The sequence below is a fragment of the Delphinapterus leucas genome, chromosome 18 (assembly GCF_059928025.1).
Source record: "Delphinapterus leucas isolate spDelLeu-1000000601 "Yukka" chromosome 18, BTC_Dleu_Yukka2, whole genome shotgun sequence".
Lineage (NCBI taxonomy): Eukaryota > Metazoa > Chordata > Mammalia > Artiodactyla > Monodontidae > Delphinapterus > Delphinapterus leucas.
This window is the reverse complement of record NC_143146.1, coordinates 60868505-60891826: the sequence shown is the minus strand read 5'-3', so window position 1 is coordinate 60891826 and position 23322 is coordinate 60868505. Positions and strand designations below refer to the sequence as shown.

The 23322-nt window shown below is 36.0% G+C and overlaps 1 protein-coding gene across 3 annotated transcripts in view; it reads right to left on the bottom strand.

Annotated features, from left to right (window-relative positions):
• The window catches only part of FNDC3A (fibronectin type III domain containing 3A), a 156428-nt gene that overhangs the window by 5188 nt on the left and 127918 nt on the right, over nt 1–23322 (bottom strand). For 2 of the 3 annotated variants that reach the window (XM_022574821.3, XM_022574824.2), the window contains 11 exons: nt 20368–20506; nt 19764–19832; nt 18838–18956; nt 17142–17247; nt 16879–17054; nt 15314–15427; nt 14450–14599; nt 14067–14350; nt 13747–13959; nt 11221–11387; nt 9713–9840 (listed from right to left, as the gene is read on the bottom strand). In XM_022574821.3, coding sequence (XP_022430529.2) covers nt 9713–9840; nt 11221–11387; nt 13747–13959; nt 14067–14350; nt 14450–14599; nt 15314–15427; nt 16879–17054; nt 17142–17247; nt 18838–18956; nt 19764–19832; nt 20368–20506 — 1665 coding nt within the window. The remainder of the gene's footprint in view (nt 1–9712; nt 9841–11220; nt 11388–13746; nt 13960–14066; nt 14351–14449; nt 14600–15313; nt 15428–16878; nt 17055–17141; nt 17248–18837; nt 18957–19763; nt 19833–20367; nt 20507–23322) is intronic. The other variant, XR_016388700.1, reaches the window with a different exon arrangement.

Sequence of the window (23322 nt, the reverse complement as noted above, 5' to 3'; positions counted from 1 at the left end):
ATTCAAGACAGTCCTTGTTGTTACCTTTTAAGGACAAGTATACAAGGACAAGTATACATGTTTACTACCAAAGACAACCACTTTTGAAGCGTCATTATAGAGGAACAAATTCTGTTTAACTATTTCTACTTTCTGTGTACATTACATATCCACAATCTGATCTTATAATGAGTAATAATACAGTCTGTATTATTTATAGAAATTAGTGTAAGACAATGATTTCAGCAATACATTACTATTAGACTGAATGCGTAAGATTTATTATAGATTTGACTGCATTTAAAAGTAATTACAGTTGACCCTTGGACAACACGGGTTTGAACTGTAAGGGTCCACTTATACACAGATTTTTTTTCAATAAGTACAATCTACACTACTACACAACCAGAGGCTGGCCAAATCCATGAATGTGGAACAGTGAACACGGAGGGCCGACCGTAAAGTTCTATGTGGTTTTTCCACTGCACTGGGAAAAAACCAGTGCTGCTAACCCTTGTGGTGTTCAAGGGTCAACTGTATTCATTAAGACGAATAATAAGGCATATGTTGTCATATAATTTGGCACATATGGTCACATAATGTGATCCTTCTGTAACTTATGAATGTATTATTGCAAATAATTATTTCCTAGTGATCAATAAATGAAGGGAACAGTAAAAACCCTCAAAAACAACTGAATATGGACAAATAACCATGTAATTCGTCTCTACCATTCTTCCCCTCTATTATTGTCCAGGGAGTTGTAAGTGAACTTGGAGCTTTTAGAGCAATCTTTTTTTGAATTTAATTTTTTTTTTATACAGCAGGTTCTTATTAGTCATCAATTTTATACACATCAGTGTATACATGTCAATCCCAATCGCCCAATTCAACACACCACAATCCCCACCCACACGTGGCTTTCTCCCCTTGGTGTCCATACGTTTGTTCTCTACATCTGTGTCTCAACTTCTGCCCTGCAAACCGGTTCACCTGTACCATATTTCTAGGTTCCACATATATGCGTTAATATACGATATTTGTTTTTCTCTTTCTGACTTCATTCTGTATGACAGTCTCTAGATTCATCCACATCTCTACAAATGACCCAGTTTCGTTCCTTTTTATGGCTGAGTAATATTCCATTGTACATATGTACCAAATCTTTATCCATTCGTCTGTCGATGGGCATTTAGGTTGCTCCCATGACCTGGCTATTGTAAATAGTGCTGCAATGAACATTGGGGTGCGTGTGTCTTTTTGAACTATGGTTTTCTCTGGGTATACGCCCAGTAGTGGGATTGCTGGGTCATATGGTAGTTCTGTTTTTAGTTTTTTAAGGAACCTCCATACTGTTCTCCATAGTGGCTGTATCAATTTACATTCCCACCAACAGTGCAAGAGGGTTCCCTTTTCTCCACACCCTCTCCAGCACTGGTTATTTGTAGATGTTCTGATGATGCCCATTCTAATCAGTGTGAGGTGATACCTCATTGTAGTTTTGATTTGCATTTCTCTAATAATTAGTGATGTTGAGCATCTTTTCATGTGCTTCTTGGCCATCTGTATGCCTTCTTTGGAGAGACGTCCATTTATGTCTTCTGCCCATATTAGGATTGGGTTGTTTTTTTAATATTGAGCTGCATGAGCTGTTTATATACTTTGGAGATTAATCCTTGGTCCAATGATTCGTTTGCAAACATTTTCTCCCATTCTGAGGGTTGTCTTTTCGTCTTGTTTATGGTTTCCTTTGCTGTGCAAAAGCTTTGAAGTTTCATTAGGTCCCATTTGTTTATTTTTTTTATTTCCATTACTCTAGGAGGTGTATCAGAAAATATCTTGCTATGAAGAGTGTTCTTCCTATGTTTTCCTCTAAGAGTTTTATAGTGTCCATTCTTACATTCAGGTCTCGAATCCATTTTGAGTTTACGTCTGTGTATGGTGTGAGGGAGTGCTCTAATTTCATTCTTTTACATGTAGCTGTCCAGTTTTCCCAGCACCACTTATTGAAGAGACTGTCTTTTCTCCATTGTATCTCCTTGCCTCCTTAGTCATGGATTAGTTGACCATAGGTGCATGGGTTTATCTCTGGGCTTGCTATCTTGTTCCATTGATCTATATTTCTGTTTTTGTGCCAGCACCATGTTGTCTTGATTACTGTAGCTTCATAGTATAGTCTGAAGTCAGGGAGTCTGATTCCTCCAGCTCCATTTTTTTCCCTCAAGACTGCTTTGGCTATTCGGGGTCTTTTGTGTCTCCATACAAATTTCAAGATTTTTTGTTCTGGTTCTGTAAAAAGTGCCATTGGTAATTTGATAGGGATTGCATTGAATCTGTACATTGCTTTGGGTAATATAGTCATTTTCACAATATTGATTCTTCCAATCCAAGAACATGGTATATCTCTCCATCTGTTGGTAACATCTTTAATTTCTTTCAACAGTGTCTTATAGTTTTCTGCATACAGGTCTTTTGTCTCCCTAGGTAGGTTTATTCCTAGGTATTTTATTCTTTTTGTTGCAGTGGTAAATGGGAGTGCTTCCTTAATTTCTCTTTCAGATTTTTCATCATTAGTGTATAGGAATGCAAGAGATTTTTCTGCATTAATTTTGTATCCTGCAACTTTACCAAATTCATTGATTAGCTCTAGTAGTTTTCTGGTGGCATCTTTAGGATTCTCTATATACAGTATCATGTCATCTGCAAACAGTGACAGTTTTACTTCTTCTTTTCCAATTTGTATTCCTGTTATTTTTCTTCTCTGATTGCCATGGCTAGGACTTCCAAAACTATGGTGAATGACAGTGGTGAGAGTGGACATCCTTGTCTTGTTCCTGATCTTAGAGGAAATGCTTTCAGTTTTTCACCATTGAGAATGATGTTTGCTGTGGGTTTGTCATATATGGCCTTTATTATGTTGAGATAGGTTCCCTCTATGCCCACCTTCTGGAGAGTTTTTATCATGAACGGGTATTGAATTCTGTCAAAAGCTTTTTCTGCATCTATTGAGATGATCATATGGTTTTTATTCTTCAACTTATTAATATGGTGTATCACATTGATTGATTTGCGTATATTGAAGAATCCTGGCATCCCTGGGATAAATAAATCCCACTTTATCATGCTGTATGGTCCTTTTAATGTGTTGTTGGATTCTGTTTGCTAGCAGTTTGTTGAGGATTTTTGCATCTATATTCATGAGCGATATTGGTCTGTAATTTTCTTTTTTTGTAGTATCTTTGTCTGGTTTTGGTATCAGGGTGACAGTGGCCTCACAGAATGCATCTGGGAGTGTTCCCCCCTCTGCAATTTTTGGGAAGAGTTTGAGAAGGATGGGTGTTAGCTCTTCTCTGAATGTTTGATAGAATTCACCTGTGAAGCCATCTGGGCCTGGACTTTTGTTTGTTGGAAGATTTTTAATCACAGTTTCAATTCATTACTTGTGACTGGTCTGTTCATTTTCTATTTCTTCCTGGTTCAGTCTTGGAAGGTTATACCTTTCTAAGAATTTGTCCATTTCTTCCAGGTTGTCCACTTTGTTGGCATAGAGTTGCTTGTAGTAGTCTCTCAGGATGCTTTGTATTTCTGCAGTGTTTGTTGTAACTTCTCCTTTTCCATTTCTAATTTTATTGATTTGAGTCCTCTCCCTCTTTTTCTTGATGAGTCTGGCTAATAGTTTATCAATTTTGTTTATCTTCTCAAAGAACCAGCTTTTAGTTTTATTGATATTTGCTATTGTTTTCTTTGTTTCTATTTCATTTATTTCTGCTCTGATCTTATGATTTCTTTCCTTCTGCTAACTTTGAGTTTTGTTTGTTCTTCTTTCTCTAGGTCCTTTAGGTGTAAGTTTAGATTGTTTATTTGAGATTTTTCTTGTTTCTTGAGGTAGGCTTGTATAGCTATAAATTTCCCTCTTAGAACTTCTTTTGCTGCATCCCATAGGTTTTGGATCGTCGTGTTTTGTCATTTGTCTCTAGGTATTTTTTGATTTTCTCTGTGATTTCTTCAGTGATCTCTTGGTCATTTAGTAACGTACTGTTTAGCCTCCATATGTGTGTGTGTGTTACGTTTTTTTCCCCTGTAATTGATTTCTAATTTCATAGTGTTGTGGTCAGAAAAGATGCTTGACATGATTTCAATTTTCTTAAATTTACTGAGGCTTGATCTGTGACCCAAGATGTGACCTATCCTGGAGAATGTTCCGTGCACACTTGAGAAGAAAGTGTAATCTGTTTTTGGATGGAATGTCCTATAAATATCAATTAAGTCTATCTTGTTTAATGTATCATTTAAAGCTTGTGTTTCCTTATTTATTTTCATTTTGGATGATCTGTCCATTGGTGTAAGTGAGGTGTTAAAGTCCCCAACTATTATTGTGTTACTGTCGATTTCCTCTTTTACGGCTGTTAGCAGTTGCCTTATGTATTCAGGTGATCCTATGTTGGGCGCATATATATTTATAATTGTTATATCTTCCCCTTGGATTGATATCTTGATCATTATGTAGTGTCATTCTTTATTTTAAAATCTATTTTATCTGATATGAGTTTTGCTACTCCAGCTTTCTTTTGATTTCCATTTGCATGGAATATCTTTTTCCATCCCCTCACTTTCAGTGTGAATATGTCCCTAGGTCTGAAGTGGGTCTCTTGTAGACAGCATATATATGGGCCTTGTTTTTATATCCATTCAGCAAGCCTGTGTCCTCTGGATGGAGCATTTAATCCATTCACGTTTAAGGTAATTATCAATATGTATGTTCCTATTACCATTTTCTTAATTGTTTTGGGTTTGTTTTTGTAGGTCCTTTTCTTCTTTTGTGTTTCCCACTTAGAGAAGTTCCTTTAGCATTCGTTGTAGAGCTGGTTTGGTGGTGCTGAATTCTCTTAGCTTTTGCTTGTCTGTAAAGCTTTTGATTTCTCCCTCGAATCTGAATGAGATCCTTGCCAGGTAGAGTAATCTTGGTTGTAGGTTCTTCCCTTTCATCACTTTAAGTATATCATGCCACTCCCTTCTGGCTTGTAGAGTTTCTGCTGAGAAATCAGCTGTTAACCTTATGGGAGTTCCCTTGTATGTTATTTGTCATTTTTCACTTGCTGCTTTCAGTGATTTTTGTCTTTAATTTTTGCCAATTTGATTACTATGTGTCTCGGCATGTTTCTCCTTGGGTTTATCCTGTATGGGACTTGCTGCGCTTCCTGGACTTGGGTGGCTATTTCCTTTCCCATGTTAGGGAAGTTTTCGACTATAATGTCTTCAGATATTTTCTCTGGTCCTTTCTCTCTCTCTTCTTCTTCTGGGACCCCTATAATGCGAATGTTGTTGCATTTAATGTTGTCCCAGAGGTCTCTTAGGCTGTTTTCATTTCTTTTCATTCTTTTTTCTTTATTCTGTTCCATGGCAGTGAATCCACCATTCTGTCTTCCAGGTCACTTATCTGTTCTTCTGCCTCCGTTATTCTGCTATTGATTCCTTCTAGTGTAGTTTTCATTTCCGTTATTGTGTTGTTCACCTACCTCTTTGTTCTTTAATTCTTCTAGATGTGTGCTAAACATTTCTTGCATCTTCTCGACCTTTGCCTCCATTCTTTTTCCGAGGTCCTGGATCATCTTCACTATCATTATTCTGAATTCTTTTTCTGGAAGGTTGCCTATCTCCACTTCATTTAGTTGTTTTACTGGGGTTTTATCATGTTCCTTCATGTGGTATGTCGCCCTCTGCCTTTTCATCTCGTCTGTCTTTCTGTGAATGTGGTTTTTGTTCCATAGGCTCTGCAGTACTGTAGTTCTTCTTGTTTCTGCTGTCTGTCCTCTGGTGGATGAGGCTATCTCTAGAGCAATTCTGAAATTTATGGTGCTTAAGCACCACTTGGAACTTAAGAACAAAGAAACAAAACCAGCGAAAGAAAAACAGAATTGTGGGTTCCACTCCTAGACATTCAGATTTATTTGGTCTGCAGGCCACTCTGAAGAACAACTGTTTTTGAGAATCTCAAGTTCAGAAGTTTAAGAACGGAAGAAATTGTATAGAATCCAACAGGCCACTGTCCCAGCAACCATTCTCCTACATTGCCAACAATACCCTAATTTTGGATGGGGTATCCAAAGTACAGCCCCTGTACTAGGAGAAGCTGGCGAGGCTTAAGTCCAGAGGTGGGCCCTGGCTGGCTTAAGCCCTGGCACAGTCACTGCTTCAGGGATGACTTTGTACCCAAGTGCTATCTTCTCCCTGAATGTGAATAAGGAAGTGTAAGTTCCCCATGGCAGGCACTGAACACTGAGAGAAACTATGTCCCTGATGACTTCATTAAGCTCCTCGATCAACCTACCTACCTACAGGCTTCTCCCTAAGAGGATTTATACTTTATAAGCCAATTTTTTGGCTGCGTTGGGTCTTTGTTGCTGCGTGCAGGCTTTCTTTTTTCTAGTTGTGGCGAGTGGGGGCTACTCTTCCTTGCAGTGCGCAGGCCTCTCATTGTGGTGGCTTCTCTTGTTGCGGAGCATGGGCTCTAGGCGCGTGGGCTTCATTAGTTGTGGCACGTGGGCTCAGTAGTTGTGGCGCACAGGCTTAGTTGCTCTGCGGCATGTGGGATCTTCCCGGACCAGGGCTCGAACCTGTGTCCCATGCATTGGCAGGCCGATTCTTAACTAGTGTGCCACCAGGGAAGCCCCTATAAGCCAATTTGTATTAATTTTTCTGGCACTTGTAACATTAATGAGCTTGGACACAAGAACTCTCTTAGGTACAGACTCCCAGATGGTGCTTATCTGCTTTGACGGTGGTTCTACTGTCCCCCAATATTTTCACTTCACCCTGTTATACCACTTGAAATGCTGCTTTTGGTTTAAAAGCACTTGCTTTAAAAAATGTATACACTTCTGGGAAGATTAAAGAGCCAGCAGACACTCGACTTTTGACATGAATTTTCCCAAGGAAAGAGTCTTTTTCCTAATGGCAATAAGGTCAGTTATACTGTGTATATGAGAATTATGATGTATGTGAGAGAGGGAGGCAAGAGTAAGAGGAAGAGTGTAATTTTAGAGAACGGGGCCAAGCCTCAGGGAGGTGCTGCAGAGCAGGGCACAGAGCAGCAAGAAGGCAGCAAGAGTTTGGTGAAAGCCACTGACTGATCAAAGAGGGATGAAGCAAGGGAAGAATGTAGGTATGAAGCAAGGGAAGAATGTAGGTATGAAGCAAGGGAAGAATGTAAAGAAATCAATATGTTTCTAAGTTTGGCCCAGGGTCGTAAGTACTGGCTGCTGCTAGGCTAATTTGCTTCCAGGTCCCCAAACCCAGCAACACTACAGGTTAAAGTTTTTAATAGCTAGGCTAATTTGCTTCCAGGTCCCCAAACCCAGCAACACTACAGGTTAAATAGTTTTTAATAGGCTAGCCTAGAAACTCAACCACCAACTTATAAATAATAATCCTCTTCTTAAAAACATCAACAGTTCCTACTGCTGTAGAATGAAGACCCACTAAGACTTGGCCTCCTCCACTACACACTCCAATCTTTTTTTTTAGCTTTATTTTTTATTAGTAATCTATTTTATATATATTAGTGTATATGTCAGTCCCAATCTCCCAGTTCATCCCACAAGCATACCCCCTGCTCTTCCCCACTGTACACACTCCATTCTTGAGCCTTACTCAAGTCATACTTGAGAGTTCATGGTTCCTCCTAAGCTCATCAGCTCCCCAAAAAGACTCCCTTTAATGATAATCCTTTTGGAAAACATTCCAAAGTCCAGCTGGAAAAAAAATCATTCCTTTTAATAAAGTATGTTTTATCTTTATCATGATCTTTTATTTGTTTGCTTACATAGAACGTCATGATTATGAAATTTCTGCTTGCTTGCTAACGTCTAATAAACAACTTTCTTGAAATCAGAACAGTAACTTATTAATAATGTAGCCCCCTCAAATTCTTCATATGTAGTATTTAATACATGTGTGTTGAATAGCAAGTCAATTTTAAGTAAAATATTAAAATCCCATGAATGAGATTGAACTCTTAAAAAAATGACCTTTAAACTTCTGGAATACAACTTGACAATAAATCATAAAATTTTATAAACATTTAAGAGATTTAGATGAGCATATATATGATGAAGTTCTAAGGAAATCAGTATTTTAAGTTTTACAGTATGCTTACAATCTAAAGGTAAAATTGGTGATAAGGTTAATTTAGCTTTTAAGTTAAATTAGAATTAGCACTGCTGTTTCATGTAGTGATATGTTTATTAAAATTCATATACTACTCAAATGTGGGGTCCCTATTTCCTTTAAACATGTAATGAAATTACATATTCTTTAATATAATTTTGTTTCCTCCTTGGAAGGAAACCTACTTATCTGTAAATCATATTCAAGTCTAATTATCATGTCAATTTGCAGATGGCTTAATAAAGAAAAACAATCACATGCCAAATTTAATCCAGCTCTTTGGGGCCTTTTGTAATTTTGGTTAAGAAATTATGCTTCCATATTTAGCAAAATTGAAAGGAAAAAATTATACCTTATTGAAAGGTAGTCTATTATTAATAGTTATAATAGCAGAAGAGTGAAATAAAACAGATGAATGATTTTTTAATAGTGAGAAAATACAAAATAAGAAACTAAAATGAAAACAACCCAGCTTAAAAGCTCTCAAAATCAAGAAGAGTAACAGCAAAAAGGAAGAAGCAGATGAAATGCTTACAGAAATAAGGCTTTTGAGTTGCATAAAAACTTCTTTATAAAAGTCATAATGACACTGACAGCTGCCCACTTCATCGGCTATTCACTGTTTACCAGGAACCTATCTTTGAAATTTTACCAGGAAGGTGATACTTCCTCTAGGCTTCCATAATAACTGTGTCAATTGTCATATTTACAACACTGCATTATAACTATGACTATTACTAACATTGTAAAAGCCTCTTCAATGTTGTCTCTGCATCTGTCCTCATCCTACTCTGGTCACAATAATCTTGTGTCTGATCATGTGCCTACTCTGGTCAAAATCCTCCACTGGCTTCTCATTTTACATGGAGTAAAAGTCAGAGTATGACCTATAATGCCCTACACGATCTCCATGCCCGCTCATAGACCCCCTACCATTAAAGCCCTGACTTCATTTATTATTCTTCCCTTTGCTCATGCTGCCCCAGCCATAGTGGCCTTCGTCTTGTACAGTAAATTTAACAAGCATGCTCCTGCCTCAGGGCCTTTGCACCTACTGTTTCTGCTTCTTGAAACACTCTTCTCCCCATATTCACTTCCTTTGGGTCTCTGTTCAAATGTCACCTGACGGCCCTATATAAAATAGCACTAGCTGTCCCTCGCCCTAGTACTCCCTAATCCTTTTATCCAGTTTTATTTTTTCTCCATTGTGCTTATCACTATCTAACATATGATATACTGATGTGTTTATCTGCTTTTAGAATCTCTTTTTCTACTAGAATGTAAGCTGCACAGAGGCAAGGACTTTTTGTTCACTTGTATCCTGAGTGCCTGGCACAGAGTTCAATAAATACCTGTTAAATGAACGAATACTCTGTTTAAATGCAGTTCACACCCAAAAGATTTTGAATCCTGATATACTGTGTAGTTACTATTTTTTGGAACATAGTAAGCACTGAACAAATGTTTTTGAATTAGGAAGATAAAGGTAGTCAAATCCTGCAGTGAAAATACATAAAAATGAAAAAGGTGAAAGTGTGTATCTATAGAATTATATTTTGGCACATACCTGTTTGAATTCTGAATCTTTTCCCACCATAACTTGAAGACTGTAAATAACTGGATCACCTTTCATTGGCTGTAAACACTCCCATGTAATTTCACAAACGTGACCATTTACTTTCTCTATTTTGGGGGCTGTAGAGAACAAATATAAATAAAATCTGCTCTACTTGATTTTTAACATGGCACATCACACAGACACTTGTTTCAATCAAAATCAACAGACTTTAAAACATAGTTACAAACTTGAAATAAATATTAGTGAATTTTTGAAATTTTCAGAGAAACGGTCAATGGCTAACTCTTATCATCTCCAGGCCATATAATCTATAAGCACTCCAATGGCCAGACTGATTAAAAGATCTGTAAAGATAAGTACTATTTTCCCTGAGCTAAAAAAAGCCAATGGCAGTTCTACAGCATCTTTTATGGTACTTCAAAGAGCATAACTAGAACATGAAATTTTATAATTTAAGAAATCTTCTAAGAGAATGAGTTGAAAAATACACCTAGCTGCCTGACCACATATATGACTGCCTCACTCAATAGTGGGGTACAAAGGTGTTAAAATCAGCTTAAGGTAAAGAGACACTAAACCAGATGAGGGAACAGAAAAATAACTCAGTGAAATCCATCAGCATTATTAGAAAGACTATTCAAAGAACAGTCTTGCTAACTATGGATCTGCTTAACAAATGATACATTCAAATATATGATCCAGGACACTGTACTAGAAATCTTTGTAATTTGTCCTCAGAGGGTGGGGAATTTTAGTATTTTTTACTTTCCAGGGTCATTTTAAAGTAAGAACCCTGCTGAAATTAATATATACACAAATGTGTGTGTGTATGTAAATTTGATTTAAAAATTCAAGTTAACTAAGTATTTATTTATGTTTTGCTAAACAGATGACCTGGCTCTCTCCCTGAAATCCGAATGAAAACAGCAATGACTCAAAACAACCAGAATTGTGATTTTTTTTTCTTTAAGTAACAATAGTGGAAACAACAAACAACCCTATTAGAAAATGAGCCTACCTATTCAGTTTAGTACTTTTATGTTTATTAAAAAGATCAGTGACAAAAACCAGCACTTGTCTGATTATCAATATGCCAGATAAAATAGCTTTTATTATTAAGTGAAAGTCCCAGTAGGTAGGCTTGTCTGATTTCCTTCTTATAATTTAAATGTTGGACACATCCTGGATGATAATTTTTTTTTTTTTTTTTTGCGGTACACGGGCCTCTCACTGTTGTGGCCTCTCCTGTTGCGGAGCACAGGCTGCAGACATGCAGGCTCAGCGGCCATGGCTCACGGGCCCAGCCGCTCCGCGGCATGTGGGACCTTCCCGGACCGGGGCACGAACCCGTGTCCCCTGCATCAGCAGGTGGACTCTCAACCACTGCGCCACCATGGAAGCCCCCTGGATGATAAATTTTAATAGTACAAAAGTACTTTATGAAAAATGCATTTAATTTATTATTAAAGAAAATAACTTGAGGATGTATAACTTACCTTTCAGGGCAGCTGGGACAGATTTTGGAGTAGTGAAAATATATTCTTGGGAAAGAGGACCTTCCCCCGCTTCATTACAAGCTTGAATACAGAATTTATAAGATGTCGACTCATTAAGTCGTTGTACTTTGTATGTATGGCATGGACCTCTGTACAGGGATATAAACCTAAAATGGAAATGACTCCTATGAAAAATAAACCTTGACTACCTTATGAAAAACGTTTAAAAACCACTAAAAAGAAAATACAGTTTGGACATTATCTAGGAGTAACAAGTTACTCCTAGAATTTAATGCCAGGAATGGTCTGTCACACAATAAATCTGTGTTTTTTCGGCAGATGATGAAAATCACAGAATTAGTAAATTTCCCAATTTGACATGGTTTCCTGAAAATTTATTGCTAAATTTTTCTCTTCAGGCTTCTGGTATAAGCTTTGTTTCTGACTGCTGTTTTTTAATGTTTACATTTTAAAGGATACTCAGTACATCACAATTTTCAATATAAATTATTTCTAACTAGAGTCATAGGCATACAATTTGTCACATAAAAAAGAGAATTCCCTTTCCCAGGCATAATTTTAATCGATTTGGTGAGGTTTTCTTAAGATTTACATAACAGTATGAGATAATATATAATTTCCCATAAATTATCCACTTGAACTGTTCAATGGAAAGTTTAACATCATATATGTTATCCGTATGCTGAATGTTCCCCAAAGTTTTGATTGGCTACTTAAAAAATTTTTGGAAACTGAGGAATGAATAATGAATACTCACATAGTTCTAACAGTCTGAAAACTGTAGTTAGATTAAAAATGAAAAAATATTTAATAATCTTTAGTAAGAGTATTTCCAAGAAGCAGTAATTAGATAAGCCTTGCCTTTTGAATCTCCAATTTTTTTTTTTTTTTTTTAATGATAGGAAAACAACCAGTGGCAAAACCACTGTCGAAAAAAGCTGAACGATGATAAAACCTGTGGTCGGGGAACAGCTGAGGTAGCATTCTGACATGATCCCACAGCAAGTGTAAAGAGTTATGAAAAGTCAAAAGAAAGTAACTAAAGATATTAAATTGATTTAGTGCATTAAGTTTATATGGTAAATTTACAGTATCATAAAACGTTTTAATTTATTTATTTTCCACAGCCAAAGACCATACCCCATACCCTACAACAATTCTCTAGATGCTAGCTAAATATTAATTATGGCTAAAATTCTAAAATAAGAATATAAACTAATATAATCTATACTTAATAGAATCTTTGTTCTATTATCTTTCAACCAAACACCAATTAAACCTGTTTCCAGTAAACCTTCTTGCACTACCCCAAATGTAAATGCTAGAAAGGGGATAAAAAATAAAGAATTAATTAACCTAACAGTAACAACATATATTAAAGATAAATGGCTATACCAAAAACCTGTGGCAAGGCAAAGAATTTCCTTCCAGAGATAAGGCTACAAACAGTACATAAAATTCTGCCAAGAACAAAGGCGAACATTCATAGACGCACAGATTTCAGGAAATGATCAATACTATTTGCTCTGTGTAATGCTCTTACTGTTGATACAGTATGTTTAATTCTGTATGCTATTTTAAATGTGTAAGTACTTCTGATAGAGAGTACTTATATACAAGTACCTTGAATATTCCATTATTGAATACTTGGCTAAGATACAAACCCAACACAAAAAAACAAAGTAATCTTGGGATATACTGTCCCTGATACTCTGAATCTATCAGACATACAAATTATTTCTAATAAATTGGGTGAAAAAGCAAACAAATAAAAAAGAAAAACCAACAAAAAAACCCACCAAATTCTTAAGAGATTAGAGTAACGGCTGTGAAAGATATATGGCATTGTTTATTTTGGATATAATATCAATAAATTACCCCAGACTGGAATTTGAATAATTTACGCCACAATTATTTTGAGTAACACTATAATTCAAATGCATGATTTAGTGGGGTAAAATATGGCATGGATGTAACGAGACTGTAAAGGATGGTAGCACAGAGAAGAACCTGAGTAGCCAGGGGACTGGACTATTTATTCAGAGAGTCTAAGATCTGATGGTGAGGAAGTAAACTACTGCATTCACTTAGTGTGCAGGCCCTGTGACGGTGTGGAGGAGGGTGAGATATAATCCCTGCCTTCAAGGATCTCAAAGGCCTTAAGCCAATCAATGATTTACTGTAAAAACTGTCTCTTGCTGGAAATAAGCACTGAAGAGATTATTTTCCAGCACAGATTACGTTTCTTTTACTAGCTTGAAGAGAGGAAATGGGTTAGAGATGAGAGCCAAATAATAGTTCCCCTAATTTTTTCTCTCTTGCATCACCCTCCCAATTATAAACAGAAAATCTTCATTATGTCTTCTGATGTTTCAAAAATGGCATACCTTAAAAATTATTTATGAGACTCTAACTCTGTTTTTTAAAACTTTATTTCTATTGTTAAAAAAATTTATGTACTTAAGACCTGAGAAACTATATAAAGAAGCAATTAGAAACACCTACCTTCCATTCTTATCCTCCATCTGAAGGTGGTACTGAACAGAATCTGTCGACAATGTCTTTGGGGTTCCTTCTCCCCACTTCAGTTTAAGGTTCTGGTGGCTGAAGGCAACACATTCCAGACGAGGTGGATCAGGAGGGAGGGGTTTAGTTTTTAATTTTATCATGTGGCTGAAAGGACCAGCTCCAAGGCTATTCAAGGCTTGAATTCGTATTCTAAGTGCCATATTAAAAAAAAGAAAAGAAAAAGTTTAGTTTATGATTATTCTATTTAAAGTGTCCCTCTGGTCTAGGCAAAAATTAACATAGTTTTTACTGTGTACCTGTATGTTGTATCTGGTTGCAAATTGTCTAGAATGTAGCTTGTAACCTTTCCCACAGTCAAGGGCTGTTTATCTCCAAAGTCTATGCTGTAGGCAAGGATTTCTGAACCGTGATCACAAGGCTTTTCCCAGCTTACTGCAAGGCATGTAGACGGTGAATAATTGGGATTTTCTATATCATCATCACTTACTTCTTGAAGACAAGTCACAATACCAGGAACTGATGGTGGAGTCACACAGGCTACTACTTCACTGAAAGGGCCTGCACCCACAATACTCAGAGCCTACAAATTAACAGAGCCCAAAAGGTAAAGACGCGATCATGAAAATGCTCACAAGACGCAAAACTCTGGATAGAGTGACAAGGCCCTGACCACCTTTACCTGGACTCTGCAATAATAGGTAGTTGCTGGTGAAAGTCCTTTTAATTCATAACTGAGACCGGGCCCACAGTAACATATCTGCATACTTCCTTCAACTCCTCCCCACTCCAATCGATATTCAGTGACATCAGTTCCATTACTCAAAGGGACCTTTAAATTAAGAAGAGGATAAAGGTCTTAAGTCCTGACATGATTAAATAGCTTTTGGGCAAAAATGTTCTTTACCTGAGCATATAAAAAACTGAATTGTTTTTGGATTTTTAAAAAATGTTTAACAGAATTTAAACTGTTCAATATTACATTTTTATTCATTAAGGCCACCTGAATTTAAGATTTGTCAAAAAGTATAACTTTGTTTTCAATTAGAAGTAGAAATATCACTGAATCACTTTAGAAAGAGCACTTTAATGTAAATATACTTCAAAACAATTCTGTTAAGTAATATAAATGTTAAATCGTACAAGGACATTTTCTTTGTTAAATTTCAAAGGAAAATGAAAATGTAATTATCATTATTGATTATTACTAGATGCAATAAATATACTAGAGATAATAAACATAATATTATAGTAATTCCTATGAATGTTTGCTCTGAACATTAAGCTCACCGTGGCTAAATATCTCAGTACCGAGACAAAGCCTTTGATAAAATACAAAGCACATCACGAACAAGAATCTAAATACTAGTAATGTAAATATACCTTATTTAAATGCTTCAAAGAGAAAAAAGAATTGACTTTTTACCAAGTGAATTTAACTAGGACTTACTCTTTGTATAATTTATGGAGATGAATGCACAGTGTCTTTATTCTTTTATATAAACTGTTTTAATCACTTAAATATAAGTCAAGGAAATTACAATACCTCCCAATTCACTTGTGCACAAGTTGCAGATCTCCATGTAACTTGAGGGGGCTTGCACTGATCTGGTGGTCCAGGGGCTGTAGTAATATCACATTTTTCTGAAAATGGTCCAAACTAGAAAAACAAATATTAACTAGTGTTTTCATTTTTCACCTACCAACTGCACAGCTCTCCATAAATATTCACAAAAAATCAAATTCATCATCCCTTTCCTTTAAGACTAACTGGACATAAAATTCTAAAAGAAATCACAGAAAGTAAAGATTTAATTAATGATCATGGAAGTAATATGTGGGGTGTTTTAAAGCTTCATTTACTGTAGTTTCTTCACTTGCCCCTATTCATGAATTGGTTTTTGTAAAAAGGGCGGGGCATTCAGCAATTGGGTTGGTTAAATAAATAAGAAAAAATTCTGTGAAGGGTGAAGAAATGGATACCAATTAAAGGCATGAGAGGTGATGGGCATAAATTATATCTTAAAATTTAGAATAGCTTTAGTAGGGTGTAAAAATTAAATTCTCTGGAAATACAGAGAATATTTACTTAAGATGATTTTGACAGGTTATCACAAACCTGAAAATATAGGTTAAAGACACTAGCACTAAAGATGTTAATCCCAGTGTACTGCAGCCTTGAGGGGCTGACAAGATCATGACTTCAGAAAGGAAGGAATGACGTACGCAAGGAATACCAACCAAGTATATAAAACTGACATGTAAGAAATTTAAAAGTAAGTTTACAGATATAATGAACTCAGTTGGAGAATGAGACATAAAACAGCACAGTTTACTAAAATCTGAAATAATGGGGAGAGACTTGTCAGTTTATGAAATTTTATACTGTAGTTTAAAGAAACACAGTGCTAACTCAGTTAAAGTAAGAAATCACTGCTTTGTCCTTAGAGAAGTTTTAATTCAGAGGGACGGTAGGTGTCACAGTTGGGTGGAAAGGGCGCTGGCTCTGGGGTCTGAGGAAGTGGCTGGCCTCCACCACTTCTTCGTCTGTGTGACTGCTGGGGCAGCTATTAGCTTTTCTGAGCCCCAGCTTCCTCAGCAGTAAAATGGAGACATCACCTGTTTTGTCCATTGTATGGAGTTGTACATACATAATATTTTTTTAAATAAACCCACACAAAACCAGAATGCTTAGAATGTAAGTTTTCTCCTTTAGGCAAAAAATGAATCACAACTAGTTGCAAACTGAAAGTAAATGCTGCATTTAACCAGCCTCAAAACACTTAATAACTCTAAAGTATTTCATCTTATGATCATGTTTCTACTCTTTTCACAAAGTAAACCCTATTAGCACTGCCTGAAAGGCAAGCTTTAGCTTAGCTAAAGTCCAAAGTGTCACACAGTGTAAGTGGGGTTTGAAAATACTGAGATTCTATAACAATTAAGTTATGGTATACACTGACTTCTCTCTTATTTATCAACAGAGGCTTATTAAAAATTGTAAAATTTGGAGTTGCATGTTGAAAGCAAAATGGTCAAATAATGGGTACAATGACGTATGTTATATGAAATACCACTGTGATTATAATTCAGTCAGCTCCGTCTTCGTACCCCCATTTTGTTAGCTGCACGCAGTCTGAAGCTGTAAGTCTTTCCAGGAAGAAGGCTGCTCACTGTACATTCCACTTCAGAACCTTGGTAAACTTCTCTGGGTTCATCTCTTTCTACAGGAGACATTTCCACACCATAGCAAGAAATGGGTGATCCACCATTGACCAAAGGGGGTCCTAAAGGTGGAAAGATTCATGCAATTTAGCAAGAGGAATATATTTAATACTAACTTAATTATAATTTATTACCAAAGTGAAAATTACCCCATCGTAACTGTATTTCTTTTGCTTTGGGTCTACCCTGTAATCTGGGAGGGAGGCATGGGCCAGGAGGCACAGCTGGAGTCTGCACAAGTAAAGATTCAGATACCTGCCAAAACAAAAGCAAAAACAAAACGAAAATGCCCCAAGCCAAATAATCAGACTGCTTTTGTTAGAGGAAAATAAGACAAACACAAAGATTGCACCAAAAATTTGAAACTGTACTTGACTGTCAACAGAAAAGGAATAAAGTTCTGAATAAAATCAAACCCAATTAAATCATTAAAACTCAAATTTTATACAGGCAAATAAAATAGACATGTATTATGTGACTACTAGATACAAAGAAAGTTACCAGAACCCCCCCCGCCCCAAAAAAACCCTCTTCTTTCCATAATTAAAAAAACAAAAAACCCCCTCCATATAACCTAATGGACATTATTTTTGATCATGTCCAAATGGCTCTACAAACCTCTTCTAAAAAAGGATGTTTTAACATTCTGTAAATGCTCTCTGCTGTGTTTTCAGGAGGTTTAGACTATTTTGTCCACCTGACTGTATTTTTAACCTAAACATTATTTATTACTAAAAAAAAATCTTTCCTTCTTTCTTTCACCCTAAAAATAATTTAAAAATCAGGTAAGTTTTCCCAGGTATTTGGCATCTTTCCAGGTATTTGGTATTACTTTTAATTTCTATGCTATTAAAAAAAATCTTTTAGTTTTATTTTAAAAAACTTTCTCTTAAAAACACTGACACAAACTCAGTGCCATATTTATTATCTGCACTGTATTAAGGTTTACACTTAAACTTATTCCAAACATAAATAAAATATTTGGTCATCACCTTATTCAGAAAGGCATTCATATAAGAATACTATAGATGCTATATTAGAAAGATAGGTGTTTTTTTTTGGTGGGGGGAGGGGAGTGGGGGTTTGCATTTATTTTAAATCTAGGAAGATTTTCTTATTAAAGAAAATGAAGCAACTGGATCCAAAGCCTGTTGGGCAGGACTTGCAACTCAGTTTCACAGTACTCTCTCATTTTCAACAAAATGCTTATAATTCATTAAAAAACCCTACTTTCATTGCATTAAATCCCATTTGAAAAATAATAACAATTATGAATGCTCCAAGAAACATTCTTGGTTGAATTCATTAAAAAACAAAAAAATCACTTCTATTAAAAAACATACTTCTCCAGAACATTACAAATGTCTCATATATAATCAATGGCACATATAAGTCCATTTTGGTTTTGGGGTCTCTAATAAGTGAAATAATTGCAAAACTTTCCTGAAATAAGTGGATATTTAGAATTTGTATTTAAACAGTAAATGGTATTTTATGGTTTGTCCTGATACACATAATTTACGGTACACTAAATAAGCCTACGATTATTTTGTTTCTATTTTTGTTAGGTAGGGTTATTATTGAGCATCATCCTAAAATTTATCTTTATAAAATTGTCTGCAATGTTTTCATATATTCTCCCAAAGCTAAACAGCAACCAGACAATAGATATTCACTGAATTTTGACCATAAGCTAAGTACTATATGTATTAGAATAGTCTGGTCACTATAAATTTAACCACCTGCGTTATACATTTATGATTTATTTCAATAATTGAGGTGGCATCTGATGATCTCATCTCATTTGACCAAACTTGGAAAAAAAAATCTGCATGTAAGTATTACCGCACTCTGTCCTCCATCACTGATGCAGTAAACTCGAAAACGATAGAAACAGCCTGGATTCAGTCGATCGCAAAGATGTTCCCTAGTAGCTCCACTGTATATCATATCCCACTTGTTTCCTGTAAGGTGAAGAATTATGTTCAATCAGCTACCAGGTAATGTTTAACATTTTGGTATCACAGACACAGCAGGTATCCTAGCTTCACTAGGTAAGTGTTTATGTAATCTGTCAGAAACAATTTAAGCCTGTTTTGAGTTTCCTGGAAATGATCTAATTTTCTTTATGTGTGCAGCTTCCTAGACAAATTTGCATGGCTTTGTTGAAGTGAAATATCTCTGTAACTCTGTACAGACTTTGGCTTAGATTGATAATTTACTTTTAATTAAACATTTTAAATGTGTTTACTGGGCCGGTAATAACATTATAACACACAAAGAATAGAAAGAACCAATACCATAGGAAGTTTAGTCTTAATTAAAAGACATCCTTATTTTTTGCAAGGAAATAGGCCATTTGATAGAAATAAAGATTGTTAAATGTGTGATTCAAGAATAAATTTTACTAGGCAAAGAATTTATTACTAAAACTAGTATAATGTAAGTTAAAATTTAGAAGATGGTTTTTCTGATACATCTGGGTATAAATCTAACTGAGTAAGCTAACCTTCAGAAGACTTTAGGTATACTGGAACTGAGTAGTGCAAACAAAGGAGGGAAAAAAATAATAATATAGCTATACAGCAGTCTTGCATTTGAGTCACTGTATTTCTGGAGATTACAGCTTAAAGTGGGTCATAATAGACAAAATCTTAAATGCTACAAACAAAGGAAAAAATCAAGAGGAAAAAAAAGATTATACAAAATTTAAAATCATGAAGAGTAAAGGTAGACTGGTATAAATATCAATTTTTAATAGATATTCTTACCATTAGAACCTTCTGCCATCTCTACTACATATTTATTGATGGCTGCCCCTCCATTGTCTTTTGGTGGGTCTATCCAAAGAAGCAAAAGTGTTATTAGGCAGAGTATATACAATTAAAAAAATCACATAAACTCATAATTGACAGAATACCAAACTCAGGATTGCTCTAAAAGAAAGAAGAATCACCTGCAATGATTTTTTAAAAAAGTTAACTCCAGCATCTCATTTACTCTCGTTTTTGCATAAGGTAGTACATAAGCAGGTGCTCAATTAATTTTTGTTTTAAATGAATAAGTGATTTTAATTTCTCGTGAAAACCAGGATGACAAGAAACTGTAGCTACAAGTTCAGTAATCTTTCATTTCACACATTGCTACTGCCCCTGCTCAAAGTTCTGCAGTGGACCCCGAGTTCTTCCTCCATCAAATCTGAACTTAGTATGTGTGACTACAAAGCCATCCTCAAACAGTAAATGAGTCTCACATTTCTTACTGAACTTACTTGAGCTAACAAATTTATTCAGGTATCTTAAAAATGATCTAAATATTCAAATCATTTTAATCAAATATAAAAGTAATGATATACAAGTATGCATAATATCTTACCCCAAGTTATTTTAAAACTATGTGAATGTATCTTTCCTTTAACTGAGGGCTTTACAGGTACTCCCGGTTTATCAGGGCATGTAGTAAAGTCAACTACTTCACTTGGATTACTTTTACCTTCTGAGTTATAAGCAATAACCTATGATGAGAACACAAAGACGTAAAATAATTAATGTTTGATACCTAATGATATTGGCTTAACGAACAAAAGTGATGAGAGACAACTAGGCTCAGTCAAATGATTTATGTGAGAATTGCTTGTCTTCAAAAGGGACTCAGCATTAAAAACAAAAAGGGATCCATCTACGTCTCTATATACACTAATATGTATAAAATAGATAACTAATGAGAACCTGCTGTATAGCACAGGGAACACCAATTTGCTGTACAGTAGAAACTAACACAATATTGTAAAACAACTATACCCCAATTTAAAAAATAAATAAAAACAAAAAAAAGGGACTTAGCATATATGAAGAAAATTCAGGTATAAAATAATCCCCTTTTAGAATCAGTCTTGAAAATACAAGTATAAGTCTAACATTTTGATACTAAACAAGAGTCATCACTGGAACAAGCTATAATCTGGTGATACTTGATGGGCTTTAGGCTTGCTTTAACTTATTCTTTTATTATTCTTCAGGGGTTTAAAAAAATGCCCACAAATTCTCTGAATTTCCTCTCTTTAAAAGATAAAGGTTAATTCCTCTTCCCTTTGAACTGTACTTAATGACTTGCTTCTGACAAACAATATAGAAATGATGGTATGTGTAGCTTCCCTATGGGAAGCCCATGTGGTGAGGAACTAAAACCTCTGACCAAGAGACAGCAAGGAGCTGAGGACTCCTGGCAAAAAGTTCACTTGAGTGAACTTGAAAGCACATCCTCCAGCCACAGTCAAGCCTTCAGAGGACTGTAGCCCCAGATGACATCTTGACTGCAACCTCATACAAACCCTGCATCAGAACCATCCAGCCAGGCTTGTCCTGAATTCCTGACCCACAGAAACTGTGAGATAAATAAATGTTCATTTCATTTATAAAAAAAGTTCATTTTTTCAAGCTAAGTTGTGCAACAATGAATATAATTCATATTTATAATAATTTATACTTATTCAATATAATTATATTTTTCACTTCAGAAATTTAATTACATATATATTTTAAAATTTTTATTTATTTTACTTATTTTTGATCGCATTGGGTCTTGGTTGCTGCGCATGGGCTTTCTCTAGTTGCAGCGAGCGGGGGCTACACTTCGTTGAGGTGTGCAGGCTTCTCATTGCGGTGGCTTCTCTTGTTGAAGAGCACAGGCTCAGAGCACACGGGCTCAGCAGCTGTGGCACCTGGGCTCAGTAGCTGTGGCTCACGGGCTCTAGAGCGCAGGCTCAGTAGTTGTGGCACATGGACTTAGCTTCTCCGCGGCATGTGGGATCTTCCCAGAGCAGGGCTCGAACCTGTGTCCCCTGCATTGGCAGGCGGATTCTTAACCACTGAGCCACCAGGAAAGCCCTATGTTTATATTTTTACCTATCTCTTCTACTGAACTTAAAGTTCCTCAAGTCCAGTATCAAACTTGATATGATTTTTTCTCCAAACCTGCTCCATCTCTGTTCTTCCCCATCAGTAATAAGCACTACTACCATTTACCTAGTTACTCAAGCCAAAAATCTAGAAGGATCTTTGATCCTTTCTCTAAACCTATTTGTCAAATCTATTAGTAAATCCTGTACTCTACCTCCACTTCTCTGTTTTCTATACCTACCACAACCTTAGTTAAAGCCTCCTTTATTTGATGTTTGCTGAATGACTGTAACATACTACTAATTAGTTTCTCAGCTTCCATTCCTTTCCTTAACCTCATCTATTCTCTACATGGCAGCCAGAGGGACTTTATCACTTCTCAGCTTCATGGCTTCTCATTTTACCAGAATAAAATCTAAATTCTTATCTACAAAGCCCTATGTGATTCCACCCCTGACTACCTCCACTCGAAAGGTTCGAGTCTTTTACGTTAGCAGTTATTTCCTTTGCCTGGAATGTTCTTTTTAATCTTGACATGCCACCTCCTTCTTGTTATTCAGATCTGTTTAAATGTCATTTCCAAAAAGACTTCCTCGACTACCCAGTCATTCTGTCAACTCACCCTATTTTAGTTAACTTGCATAGCACTTATCACTATCTAATGTTTGTTTGCTTGTTTGTCGTCTATTCCTTCCACTAGGATATTAGCTGTTTTGATCACTGTTGAATTCTTATTGTTTAGAAGAGCGCTTATCATAGAGCAGATGCTCAATAATTACTGGCAGAATGGATGAGCCATAGGTGGCGACCACTATGACGTGACACTACAGACGAGGATCTAAATAAAATCTATTACCCCAAATAACTCATGCAACCCATGAGAACTCAGTAAAATTTAGTGCAGTTCAGTTTTGCTCAGGCTTCCTCATCAGTTCTCCCACATATTCAGATAGAATTTCAGGATGTTTTCTCACTCTGCTGCTTTACAAATTAGACTTCAAAGGGGGTCAAAACACTTTCAACATAGTACACAGTGTTTACTTAAACCTCACAACTAGAGGAAGATTTTTTTAAAAAACAAGTATAGTTGATGTATAAGTTACAGGGTGTACAGTATAGTGATTCACAATTTTTTAAGGTTATACTCCATTTATAGTTATTATAAAATATTTTCTATATTCCCTGTATTGTACAATGTCTTTTTAAAAAAAGAAACTTATTTATTTATTTATGGCTGTGTTGGGTCCTCGTTGCTGCACACGGGCTTTCTCTAGTTGCGGCAAATGGGGGCTGCTCTTTCTTGCGGTGCACGGGCTTCTCATTGTGGTGGCTTTTCTTTGTTGCGGAGCACAGGCTCTAGGTGTGCAGGCTTCAGTAGTTGTGGCACACGGGTTCAGCAGTTGTGGCTCACGGGCTATAGAGCACAGGCTCA